The following is a 14,092-nucleotide window of genomic DNA, read 5'->3' on the forward strand; positions in this document are numbered from 1 at the left end:
ACACGTCTGCTACCAAACATTCTTGCTGCTAAACCTGGCTGCTGCCACACCCACATTTACAAGGAAACGTGGCTAATAAACACGGTTGCTACCAAACTTTATTGCTACCAGACACTGTTACAACCAAACACTGTTGCTACCGGACACTGTTGCCACCAGTTACTACTACACTAACCTGATACCTTTACATAACTCAAGGAGGAATAAGTATAGTGTGTCGCACAGGGCCAGACCCTCAGTTACCATTCTCACGCTGGCATAAAAACTCCCGCGCACCACCACGCCCATGGCCCCACCCTCACCATCTCCAGGGCTTCCTGGTCCGCTCTGGGATTCTTAACCATATTCACCTTTTTGGAGGGAATTTAAATAACGCTCCTTCTGACAGTCGACCAGCCTTTTGATAGCCAGTCTCCCACTCTCTAATTCCAGGAAAGACATAGACTAGTGTCCACTGCTACTTTATTATGCACGAGACATTCCTTGCATCACCTACACACGTCTTATGGTAATATGAAAATACAGTGAAACAAATAAACTAACGAATTTGTTGTCGTTATGTTTCCCCCAGAGCAGCAGTGGCCAGCAGCCAGTGTGTGTACTGGGGCGAGCCAACAGTTCTCCAGCAGGATGGTGGGTGGCGTGATGGCTAGGATTGTGGCCGCCCTGCGGACCGTCACCGTGGAACCCGTCATGCTCGTGGATGGCGCATGTAAGGAGGCCATGCTCCTCTATGCAGAGAACGTCCAGATGAACAAAATATGCTCCGTCAAGTTAGGGCTGCCGCCAGAGGTGAGTATGGTAGTTCATGGCACAAACACTTGCTTGTGGGAAGTCTTCTGATAGAAGTGATTAAGATAGTTTCATATCTGGAATAACGGTATGTAGTGTTATATATACGAATACTTTTGAATGAGAGTAATACTTCGGTAACTAAATATTTGATGATTTGTGAACAGGTAACACTTTATTACCATAAAAGTGATAAATAAAGTACTCACACTGACAGTTGAGACAAGGTGTGTTGCCAGACTCAGTTAGGTAGGCATTGACTAGTAGGCTTCGATGACATCAAACTTTAATACATAGCAGAGGATAACGCTACGATACCGTGATTGTAAGGAATTTATATATATAACCAACTTCACGTAACTCAGCTTACCCAACCTTGATCTATTGTACCCTTGTTAACTTACCCTTACCAATACTGACCTACTCCTCGGTAATATCAACCAGCCTTTAATACATAGCAGAAAACAGTTACCATAACGTAATTTTAACGATGATATCTATCTGGGTAACTTAACGTCACTCAGCCTACCCAACCTTACCCCATTCGTTAACCAGCTTACCTAACCTACCTTAAACTAACCGTCACCAGACCTGACCTACCTTAGCTACCTTTGGTGCTAATGTTCCGATGCTGCACATTCAATAGTTGTTTTTACTTAGCGAATCGACGAAACCAACCAATATGTTGTTTCCCATATCGTAATACCGCTCATAAATCACTTCGTTAACGAGAGATCTTTACATTGAGAATAGTGGACTGCATATCGTGTTGATATATTTAGATTGCTAGATTTCCAGTTCATTTATAGATAGGGTAGTTGAGGGCAAACTTGTTGTTTGAGTAGATGTTTTTCTGAGTCGCTGTTTCATAAAAGTGTGTAGCAGTCTGGTTTGGAAACAAGTGTTTGCCTGAGGAAATGTTTTGCCTCGGCTGCGCAGATATTAGCTGCCGTTGTTCGTGCAGGAATCGAGACAAAAAAAAAAAAAAAAAGTCAAAACTCTTACTTCATCTAATCCATGATATCGTCATTCATGTTCTGAGGCTGTTCGGGCAAGGGACCTGAAGTATTAAGTTTAGATATCTATCTTTGCATTAACTTTTTATCACGTTTCATGTCCACCCATAATCTTCGTTAACGTGGTGCTCGTGAGGCAAGTACGTACTATTTTACCCAGAGAAACCTTGGTAACCTTTTCTTCCAATGACATTTCTAACAGTTTCTTCTAGTCTTCCTCTCCGCCTCTTCATCATGCGAATATGATCATGTTGAATTTAGGGCTTTTCTTTTTCCTCTAATTTCCCTTTGGATGATTCTATTCCTTCACATCTTGATTTTCCCTTTTGCTGACCTCTGAACTACAGGGAGGTCATGCGGACAAGATGACTTCCTTCTTCGTGTTCTCACAGTGTTCATCCGTACTTATGGTGGCACTTACGAGTCTGCTTGTGTGCCTGAAGCTGTAACATTTCCCTCATCATAGAAGCACGTACTTGGTGCAGTCCATCCCGAAAAGAATGAGTGTTCGAATCCTTTCAAGTATCGTTTTTGTAGGTTTGACTTATAGGTTCTCTGAAGTCGTTCAACATTTTTGAATTTGATTTTCCCAAGCATCTTGAATCTCACAGTCTCCTCTTTCATGACATGTATACTAAGATTTTTTTTAGAGAATTAGCTAGAAGGTAGAATTCACGGAATAGATTTCGGCGCTTAAAAAGTTTATTCTTATACAAAGATTGTTCTTTAAAACCGTAGCAGTCTCTTTGATTGCTTTGTTTCCACTATTCATCGCAGTACATATACTTGGTATGTATCAACGTAGACTCTTGTATATTTTGGAAACCCCACAGTACACAAGTAGCTAAGTCTGCATCATTAAAGACTTGGATTCTTTTTTCAGATAGCGACATGTATTATATGAGGAGTTACTCAAATTATAAAGAGGAACTCTTCCATATATGTAATACTGCTCTCACATCTGGATTGGCTCTAGCTCCAGGCACTTCCGGCACTCAATAGAGTTGAGACGTCAGCAGTCTGAGTTATCGAACCTTCCAATCTAACTTTGAAAGTTGATCAACTTTCTCTGGGCAGCACTGTTGATTCTCTGCCTTTCCCGTAGAGATTCAGATTTTGCTTTTGAAAACTGGTTCATTACGTCTGCTTGAGAGAGAGAGAGAGAGAGAGAGAGAGAGAGAGAGAGAGAGAGAGAGAAGGAGAGAGGGAGAGAGAGAGAGAGAGAGAGAGAGAGAGAGAGAGAGAGAGAGAGAGAGAGAGAGAGAGAGAGCTGTGGTCTAGTGTCCTGTCAGTAAATTCTCATTATTTCTTGCAGGTGTGTGCCAACCTGTCAGCTCACCCGGAGGAGAACGTCCGCGTCCAGAGAGAGTTCTCCGTCTTCACCTTCTACAACAGCATCATCTTGTCGGTGTTGCCCCTCATCTTCGTGCTCTTCATGGGCGCCTGGAGCGATAAATACGGACGCAAGGTGAGTTAGGGGCGACACCCAGGCTCCTCCCCTCATTCCCTCAGACACATTAATAGTTTGTCGTTCCAGTTATATTCAGTACATTGGCTCACTGGCTGATATACCAGTACATTGGCTCACTGGCTGATATATCAGTACATTGGCTCACTGGCTGAAATGTCAAAGACTTCATGATCATACCAGCAAGTGTCCAAGATCAACCGTCAGACTTGCTGGAAGCGAAAAACTCGTTTAGAGGATGACAGGAAAAAAAAAAAAAAAAAGTGTGGCACGGAAAAAATTGTACCTTGAGTATTTTCCGCGTGACCAAGCTGACGGAGACAGCTAATCGCCTCAGTCGTAATGTCTTAAAGACTTCCTCTCTTTATTTTTGGAGTCGCCATAGCCACGCTCAAGGCTGTTATATGCATGCGTGAACGTACGTCCGAACAAACCTGACCGTGATGTCTTGTGGCTGGGTATGTTCGTGTGTGTGTGTGTGTGTGTGTGTGTGTGTGTGTGTGTGTGTGTGTGTGTTCCAATGGAAAGTTTCCTGTTGGATGAACAGGCCTACGACGCACAGCGAACTTAACTCTCGCTATACAGTAGGTCGCCTGGATTGTATTATACGTATCTCAACCTCAGCAATATATGAAATATATGAAAGGGAATACTCACTTCAAGTCAAACTAGAGGAAAGAATAGAAGAAAAAAAAATAATCATGCTAGGGTTTCATAGTGTTGTGGGAGACTATCCCAAGGAACGTTACAGTCCACGGGCGACCAAAGCGACGAGCAGTTGCAGCGACTAGTCCAGATCTGCCGACTGTTGTCCAGGAATAGAGTGAGTAATGATACATTGCGTCATGCGAAGCTCTTAAGATCTAATTATACATACACACACCTAATAGGTTTCACGGATCTAGAATACATGATCGAAGGATAACAAGATATTATCGTAAGGGAAGAATCGGAGTGTTTTTGTAGTCAAGTGAACGAACGGAACATTTTTCAAGAATTCTTTGACACATTCTGAATTCTGTTTATCTGGTGATACTTTGAAGCAGGGGTCATCAAGGAATAACTAGAACGAGTAGGGAGGAGGATGAGGTGTCTGATTCTCTGAGTTAATGAGTCTTCGTGACTGAGGTCCCCTGCAGCAGTTCTGGCCGCGCGACGCCTTGGATGAACTTATGAAACCGTGCAAGAAATGTTAAGGAAAACGTAATTGAGGAGAGCTTTGAGTGTTTGAGGAGGAGATGAATTTGTCATTTAAAAAGCGAGAGGCTGCAGATGCTAAGAAGAACACGAGAAGGTCAAGGCTTCTAAAGCTTTGCTGTGCAGAGTAAGAAGCAAACATCGAGGATGGCGCCTCACTGTTGATGTGAAAGTCTCGATCTTTGGGTCTCGTTCTCCCCAACTCTCCTCCTTCCTGGCGAGTGGAATGGCCGCGACGGACAGACATGACTTCGAGTCATATTCATTTATACATGTTTTGTCGAAGTTAGATTTTTGTCTATTGAATATATTTAGATCTTCATGCTCCGAAATCCTGTATTTAACAGAAAATTTAGGGAAACTGATGATGTCATGATAATCAGTACGTCTGTCGACCTGTTCGTATATTTCGTTAAGCCTCCCAGAGATCTTTTTCCCACGATAAGTTTGGTGTACATACTTCTTAAAGGAAGAATCTGCAAAGTACTTGATTATACTTGTCATTCTTCAGTAATCAGACAAATTTAATATCAAGAAAATCTGTCAAAGAATATGACATGAAGCAATTTTAAAATATAAACAAATAGTCAGAGTTATCACCCATTTAGGTACAACTGTAATAACATTGTTCATTTTGAAGTCTGTTGTACCCCAGGGTAATGAAAGATTGTCAGGTGTAATTGTTAACTGTACGCCTGACTTCATTATCATGGTAAAAAATGACATCAGACTTAAAGTTACTCATCGGCCACAACATCAGAGAAATAAGTAAAAGTTGTTTGAAAAGTTCAGAAACTGCAAGATCTCATCTGTTATTGTCTTTAGTTAATAAGAATTATAGCAGAATCTGAAGCATGATTTAAGTACTTGACCCGTCAAGAGGGTATTGGGGGGAAGTATCCGAAAATGTAAACAATAATGTATAAATGTGATTATCATGACTGGTCTATAGATACATCACGGGCAGCTGCCGACACCAACGTGTCTCAAGTGCCGCCGGAGATAAACGATGCTGAATATATGAGGAGATCCAGCCATCTGTCTGGCTGTCTGCCTTGTGCATCGACCGCTTCTAAAACGTGTGTGTTGACAGGTTCCGCTGCTAATGACGCTGGTGGGTCACATGATGTACGCCGGGGGTTACCTGTTGACCAACTGGCAGACCTCCTGGCCTGTAGAAGTGCTCTTCTTGGTGACGCTGCTGGAGGCCCTGGGTGGCACCAACACCGGCTTCCTCTCCTCCACCATCAGCTACATCAGCGACGTCAGCCACGAGAGGCAGCGCACATCTCGCGTCAGCACCGCCAACTCCATGTGGTACTTAGGCGCGCCATTAGGCACGTTGGTCGGCGCCCTCCTCATCAAGTATGGCAGCTACAACTTGGCTTTGGGCCTCGTGTTCCTCGCCTACATCGTAGCCGTCGTCTACGTTGTGGTTTTCATCAAGGAGAGTCACGGACCCTTCGCCAAGGAGAAGCTGCGGGCCCAGGGGTCCGTAAAGGAAGAGCCCACCCCGGAGAAGAAGGACGTGAGTGTCTCCACCATGGTGGCCGACTTCTTTAACTGGCGACGTGTGGTGGAGTCCTTCAAGACGGCGTTTAAGAAGCGTGAGGGCAACACCCGCACTATCCTCATGGCTGTTGTCTTCGGCAACATGATCCGTCGCATGGCCAGAGGTAAACTAACACGTTCTCACTCCTCTCTCTTGACCAGTAACATTCCTTCTCTTGAGATAATAACATTCAATACTTTCTGTAGCATCACTTGACATCCATAACTAAAGTGAAGAACAAAGGTGCAACACACAGAGCTGCTTGGTATATTAAAGGTCTTGTTTATGTTGTTGTTGTTGTAGGGTTCTTCATGTACATGTTCGTACGTCGAGCCCTACACTGGGAGGCCACCGACTACGGCTACTGGATCACCTACCGTAACCTGCTCGCTGCCCTCGGTACGTCACGTTCTGCCATCTGTAGTGGTTGTTGTTATAGTATACTGGTGGTAAGAATAAGTGATACGTCTGTATTTTATGTATTTTCCTGTCAAAAGTCCAGGTAAACAGCAAGATATGCTGTGCGAACTACCGCTGACCTCTGTATACCGGGAATTACAGGTTCGTTGTTCCTGGTTCCACCTCTGACGAAGATCCTGGCGGTGTCAGACTCGTCACTCATAGTCATGGGCATGTTGTCCATCGTCGGCGAGTACGTGTGTTACGGTCTGGTCAAGGGCACGCCTGAAGCCTTCCTCATGTGGCTGGGGCCGCCTGTCGGCATCGTCTCCAATGCCAGCATCATCGCCTTCAGGTCCATGTCCACAAAGCTTGTCTCTACCAAAGAGAAAGGTGAGTGCTCTCTCTCTCTCTCTCTCTCTCTCTCTCTCTCTCTCTCTCTCTCTCTCTCTCTCTCTCTCTCTCTCTCCGTTCGTTTCATCTGTTTTGCATGATACACAACCTCTCAGAAAATGTTGAAAAAATTTGTGCAAAAGGTTTATGGTCAGTATTATGTATATCCACTGACATTTTTATTTGTTTAGAACAGCCGTTGATGCTGCTTTATCGGCATCATGAGCATATAAGTACATAATCTGCCTCTTGACAAGTGTGGTGTGTTCTGGTCAGGTCGCATCAACGCCGTGATGGCCGCCCTGAACGGCCTGATGCCCATGGTGGGCTACGCAGCCTACTCGCCCATCTACTACAAGACTGTGGACACCTTCCCCGCTGCTCAGTTCTTCTTCGGCGCCGGCCTGAACGTCCTCATCATGGCCACCTTCATGTAAGGAAGATATTCTGGTGTTCGTTTTCATAAGCCTCTCTCTATTCTAGTCTCAACAGGAATTTTAACAATACGCTTCCCAAACGTTGACTTACAACACCCGTCTCTCTCTCTGGTCCCTAGCGTGTTGGAGCTGATGCGGGCGTCGTCTTCGTACAACGCACAGGATCTGGAGAGCGACAGCAAGACTGATAAGGGCATCAAGGCTGTCTTCAAGAACCCCCCCACCGTAACCATCAAGTCTGTCACCCGAACCTTCAGTGGTCCTGAAGGAAGACTTGTGACCCACATTACTCAAGACTCGTCCTCGACCCAGAAGCTTCCAGGCATCGGTAAACCTAAGGATGAGAAGACATCTGGCGGCGGCAGTGCTGTCCTCTCACCATCGGCGGGCATCAGTGGTCAACATACAGATATGTCCACCTGTGGCGTGACAGATGACGACCCATCATCTGCTGCTTGTTGTAACCGTAGTCCGCCAGCACTGAGGACCAGGAACCCGGCAACTGCAGAGGACTTTCCTCCAAGAACCTCATACCTGAACCATCAGGAAACAGAGGCAGCGGGTTGCTACGGCAATAGACTGAGTGACGCCGAGATAACAGCATCAGAAAGGACGTTGAGAGAGGTTCCTTTACATGATGAGGCGGCCACAGACCACGGCAGGACACACGACAAAGAAACGTAGATTTCCTTCAGGTCAAAGTGACCCGAGGAAGCTGCTCTTAATACTTACACAAGTAATCAGCTTATCCATAATACTCTTAAAAGTGGTACAAATGTGTAAATATGTACCTTATAGCAGGTAGGCTTCAGTTGTGATCATATTGAGACAGGGAGCATTCAGCAGAATATATTTTCTTAATAAAGATGCGATAATTCTCCGTATGACGTTATTGTACGCGAACAATGTCGGTCTCGTTCATGTGGAGCAAAGCGACGTAATCATGAGGAGCCAATTATGCTGGTCTCCTCGCGTCATTATTCTCAACCATCATTGGTCATTTCAAGATCTGTTTCTTTGGGCTATCAGTGCACTAAAGCCAAGCCTTTCCACGGCTTTTTTTTTTTCTACGTTGGATGCTACAGTCACGGACAATAGTCCTCATCAAGGCCGGACCTTAATTGAAATATAGAGAGGTTAAAGGGGGGGAAAAGAAGAGACAATGGAAAGTATTTATGAGTTTTAGAGGAAGTGAAAAACCTGTATTTTAGAATGTGCCAGGTTATAGTTACTGGGGAAGGCATGTGAAGGTAGAGTTCCAAAGCTTCGACGTGTAGGGAAAGGAGCAGTCACGAAAACGGCCCACCCTTGAGTTTCTGATGGTCGCACAGTCATCATGTGGGCTAGCTAGTGGTTGGAGCACACAAGCAGCCAGCTCTCGGGAGCAAAAACCAAAGTACTTCTTATAGAATCAACATTGCAGCGTAAGACACGAGGGTAAAGTTTTGAAGTTAGCTTGTGGGAGTTTGTAAGTCGGACCACTTTCTACTCAACTCTGTCACGTAAGGATGCAGAGCTGGAGCCACCCCAGATGTGAGGGCAGTACTCCATACAAGGACGGATGAATCCATAGTAGAAACGGAGCAACTGCTCAGAAGAAAAGAAATTTCGACATTTAAACAGGATTCCCAGTTTTTTTTGCAGCAGACTTTGCTATTTCTGTAATGTGAGGTTTCCAAGCTAGAATGATGTTACAGTCATACCAGATATGTTAACTGAGTCGAGTTAAGACTTACAGAACCGTCAAAAGAGAGAGAAAAATTGTGAGGAATTTTCGATAGAGATGGACAGAAACTGGGTCTTGGAGGCATTAAACCAAGCCAGATTTCGCTTACCCACTGAGATATCCTGTTCAAGTCTGAGTTTAATGTGGATATTGTGTCGAGACGAGATGAAGATCGAGCGAGAAAAGAAGGAGCAGAATTGAAGGAAGCAGAGGAATGCAGTGTTGAGTCCTGAGCGTGTGAGTGCAGTAGTTATTTGTGGAAAAGAAGAAATCTTGGATGAAAAGGAGAAAAAGTGTAGGAAACAGGACAGAACCTTAAGGGGCACCTCTGTTGATGAAGAATGGAGGCAGGGGGGAGGCTGATCCATCAAAGACCACGAAGATAGATCCGGCAGAGAGGAAGCTGGTGGATGTGAGGGAGCAAAGTGAGGGAGGGAGGCCAAAAGATGGGAGCTTAAAGATGAGACCCCGATGCCATACCCTGTCAGAAGCGTTAGATATGTCAAAGGCAACTGCATGGGATTCCTCATGATCTTTCAGGGATGATGGCCAGATATTAGTAATGTTATCAAAAAGGCTCACGATATTTACCCTCACGATATTTGGATGTATTCATATATGTTGCATCCTAAATCATAAACCTAACAGTTACCCTCATGGAACATGACTAAGACAGCATTCCAAACGACACAGTAATCTTATCACAGAGGTTTGGTATAATGAAAGAAACAATAACACATACTTAAGGATATGTACTTTAACATCAGAGCATAAGTTGTAACACAACTCAGTATTCACTTCCACGTCACAGGTGTACACATACACCCCGCCGAACGATTCACAGTCCCCTACATAACCTCGTCCCGCGTGAGGCGCTGGTGCCACCATTACCTCGCTGTTCGTATGAAAACCTCATTGTTCTATATCATGGTCAGCGACCTGACGGAGGGGGTCACCAGGCCAGACGTCTTGGCAGGTGACCTATGGGGGTCACCAGGCCAGACGTCATGCCAGGTGACCTATGGGGATCAGCAGGCCAGACGTCACGGCAGGTGACCTATGAAGGTCACTAGGTCAGGCATCTATATTGTTACCTTGATCAAATAATGTACTGTACAGAGAAGAGCCGACGAAAGGTAGAAAAAAAATCATGTGCTGTGTGAAATATGGATTACCAGAAGAGTAGAACACACACACACACACACACACACACACACACACACACGCATATATATATATATATATATATATATATATATATATATATATATATATATATATATATATATATATATATATATATGTATATATATATATATATATATATATATATATATATATATATATATATATATATATATATATATTATTCTTTATTTTATTATAGTGTGACGCTGTCTCCCGCGTTTTCTAAGTAGCGCAAGAAAACGGACGAAAGAATGGCCCAACCCACCCACATACACATGTATATACATACACGCCCACACACGCACATATACATACCTATACATTTCAGCGTATACATAAATATACATACACCGACACATACATATATGCACATGTACATATTCATGATTCTGCCTTCGTCCATTCTTGGCGCTATCCCGTCCCACAGGAAACAGCATGGCTACTCCCTGCTTTAGCGAGGTAGCGCCAGAACAGACAAAAATGGCCACATTTGTTCAAACTCGGTCGCTGTCATGTTTAATGCACCGAAACCACATCTCCCTATCCACATCCAGGCCCCACATAGCTTTCCATTGTTCACCCTAGACGTTTCACATGCCCTGGTTCAGTCCATTGACAGCACGTTGACCCCGATATTCCATATCGTTCCAATTCACTCTGTTCCTTGCACGCCTTTCACCCTCCTGTATGTTCAGGGCCCGATCGCTCAAAGTCTCCCACTCTATCCATCCACCTCCTATTTCATCTCCCACTTCTCCTTGTTCTCTGCAACTCTGATACATATATCCTCTTTGTCAACCTTTCCTTACTCATTCTCTCCATATGTCTAAACTATTTTAACGCACCCTCTTCTGCTCTCTCAACCACACTCTTTTTATTACCACACATCTCTCTTACTCTTTCTTTACTTACTCGATCAAACCACCTCACACCATATATTGTCCACAAACATTTCATTTCCAACATATCCACCCTCCTATCTGTACAGATAGATAGATGAATTGATAAACATTTGTTTTTCCCACCGTATCATAACATGAAAAGCAGACGAACTGCTGCCTCATTTGCACGCATCCACCCACACTCTACCTTTCACGCATAGTGTACTGAAGCACAGCCAAGTGCTGGAGACTATTCCGTGGTTTACACTGACCACTTTATGTGCCCAGGTTTACCTTACTTTCAGCGCGTCTCCCCACATACACTACTCGGATTCAGCTCATTCTATACCATGATTGTGTCTCCCTCTAATGACTATTCAGGTGCTGATATCCCCAAAGTCTTCCTCTCTCCATCCATCCATCTCGTTCTTTACTCTCCTCTCCTCCTCCCTCCCTCCATCCACCTTTGACATGTAGATTCTCTCGGACGTTCCTCGTTCATCCTCTTCCTACGTCCGTAACAATTCAGCACATTATGCTGTTCCCTCAGCGAGACTGTTCTTCCCACCACCACACCACTGCAGAGGTCTCGCCTGTAGGATGTTAGCGGTTGTAGAACATTGGATTTAGGACCGAGTGGGTAATCATGCTGTACAAAGATCTTTCCTCAATCAGTACGATTAGACGTGTCAGGATAATGTGGAATGGACCATCCTGTCTTCGTAGGTGGGTCTGGTGAGGGAGTAGGCTCGGTGGGAACCAGTGTACCATCCTTCGTAGGTGGGTCTGGTGAGGGAGTAGGCTCGGTGGGAACCAGTGTACCATCCTTCGTAGGTGGGTCTGGTGAGGGAGTAGGCTCGGTGGGAACCAGTGTACCATCCTTCGTAGGTGGGTCTGGTGAGGGAGTAGGCTCGGTGGGAACCAGTGTACCATCCTTCGTAGGTGGGTCTGGAGAGGGAGTAGGCTCGGTGGGAACCAGTGTACCATCCTTCGTAGGTGGATCTGGTGAGGGAGTAGGCTCGGTAGGAACCAGCCACCGTGGGTGGGTCTGTGGTAAAGTTGGCCGGCTGGAGACTCTGTACATAGAGTGCGTGAGACCAGGTAGTGAGTTGGCCTGCTGTGTATTACCGCATCTGCTGGCTGTAATCCTTATCTGCGACCTGACCACTAGAACTCTTGTTCCTGTGTGACCTTACAGGTGAAAGTGTTTTGCATGTTCAGCCTCGGTAGGTTCTTACATCGGCCAGACATGACCTCGTTAATATGTCCGGCTATGACAGAGGTGTCCAGCTTCCCCAGTGTTCACACAGCTACCTCAGTACAGCTGAGTTCTGTAATCCAGGGTTACCATCTACATACACGAGTGTGACGGGTTATAACAGCACTGCTAATATTGACTGAAGCAGACTTGAAATTGGTTGTATACAACCGATACACGTATACTTGATAGGTTACATAGCATACATAAGATACATGGGATGAAACCAACATAAATAATGGGTTACGTAATGAGATGGATGGGGTAGAACCAACACACATAGAATTGATAGGATGGATGAAGCATCTCTGTAATTAATTCATGGGTTACATATCGTACATAAAAGTAGAGATCCATCATACACAAGACTAATGAATTCCAGGCAACATCCATATATCAACTGGATTCAGACGTATTCCATCTGGAATTTTGAGCTGATGCGTCAGAGGTGTGTGTGGCGAAGACCACCACGCCCGCGGATGGTGTTGGGTCACCGTCGTGTCGTGGGCCTGATGTCACTGGTCCTGCCTGATCGTCCTTCGTCACAGACGCTGGGGTGTGGTACTGCTGGACGTCCCGCCTCGCCATCCACCAGGACCTCTGGACTGTGTATATGTCATCCACCGGTGTCGCCATCAGTGTGGTGGTGTGGAGGTCTGGCCCTGGGGACGCGAGCAGATGCAAAACCTAGAATTCAAGAGAGTGAATATGCCTGCTGTACAGAAAAGTATGACTAGAAATGTACTGATAGTGTAGAGTATGCCAGCCTGCGAGTGTGGGTCTGGCCTGCGTGGGTGGGTCTAGCCTGCGTGGGTGGGTCTGGCCTGCGTGAGTAGGTCTGGCCTGCTAGGGTAGGTCTGGCCTGCGTAAGTGGGTCTGGCCTGCGTGAGTAGGTCTGGCCTGCTAGGGTAGGTCTGGCCTGCGTAGGTGGGTCTGGTCGGGACTCGTCACAGAGAGCGTAGGTTGAAGCAGCTAACGTGGATGGGTCTGGTGGTAAAGCTGGCTGTCTGGACACTGTGTATAGCAGCAACCCGCCAGCATGATCCGATCCACTGTGGGTTGGCTCCGGGTGTATCGCTGTACCTGCTCGCTGCCTCCCTCCTACATGACCTGACCTCTACCACCTCCTGTGGCACTAGGATACAGGAGAAGCAATCTTACATAGGTATTCCCGCGTGTTTTAGAAAGCGACTAAGAGGGGTCGGAGGGGTAGGGTGTTGGAAGGTCTCTCTCCTCCTGTATTATTACTTCTCAAATAAAGGATCACAGAAAGGCGTTAGTTAAGAGTTTTCCCGCAGAGGTCGGTCGTCTGTTCCTGAGACGGGAAAGTAACCCCGGTCATCTACACGAGCTACACCTGTGTCCTCCAGAAGAAAGTAGTTAGAACTTGAGTCTTGCGTCAACTTCGAGAATCCCTCTGTCATTAACATTTTGATATTTTATGTGGTACTTTTATGTGATATTTTGTAATTTCTATTTTATAATTTTTATACTTTTTAGCCCTGAATTAAGCTTTTAGCCATAAAGAAATTTCATTTAGTGTCATGTATGCATTTTGATAATAAAGACATCTTAACAGTGAACTTTGACATTGATGATGACGGGCATTACACCTTCCCAAAGCGAGTCTTAGATGATATATTGACGAGTGAATATTGTTTATTATCAAGAGGTTCACCTCGGGGTGACGCAGGCGCCTCCAGATACGACCGATTCCGCGGTAGAACATGGCGACACTTTTACCCGGGGTAGAGTTTTGTGGGCACTGCTACCCCACCCACGTCC

The 14,092-nt window shown here is 45.3% G+C and overlaps 1 protein-coding gene across 1 annotated transcript; it reads left to right on the forward strand.

Annotated features, from left to right (window-relative positions):
• Positions 1-409: 409 nt before the first annotated feature.
• On the forward strand, positions 410-10,186 carry LOC139749761 (lysosomal proton-coupled steroid conjugate and bile acid symporter SLC46A3-like). The gene is made up of 7 exons (XM_071663984.1): positions 410-792; positions 3,124-3,276; positions 5,567-6,149; positions 6,329-6,424; positions 6,587-6,817; positions 7,094-7,250; positions 7,374-10,186. The coding sequence occupies exons 1-7, from the start codon at positions 559-561 to the stop codon at positions 7,936-7,938; spliced, it is 2,019 nt and encodes a 672-aa protein (XP_071520085.1). The 5' UTR covers positions 410-558; the 3' UTR covers positions 7,939-10,186.
• The last annotated feature ends 3,906 nt before the right edge of the window (positions 10,187-14,092 follow it).

This window comes from Panulirus ornatus, chromosome 1, assembly GCF_036320965.1.
Source record: "Panulirus ornatus isolate Po-2019 chromosome 1, ASM3632096v1, whole genome shotgun sequence".
Taxonomy (NCBI): Eukaryota; Metazoa; Arthropoda; class Malacostraca; order Decapoda; family Palinuridae; genus Panulirus; species Panulirus ornatus.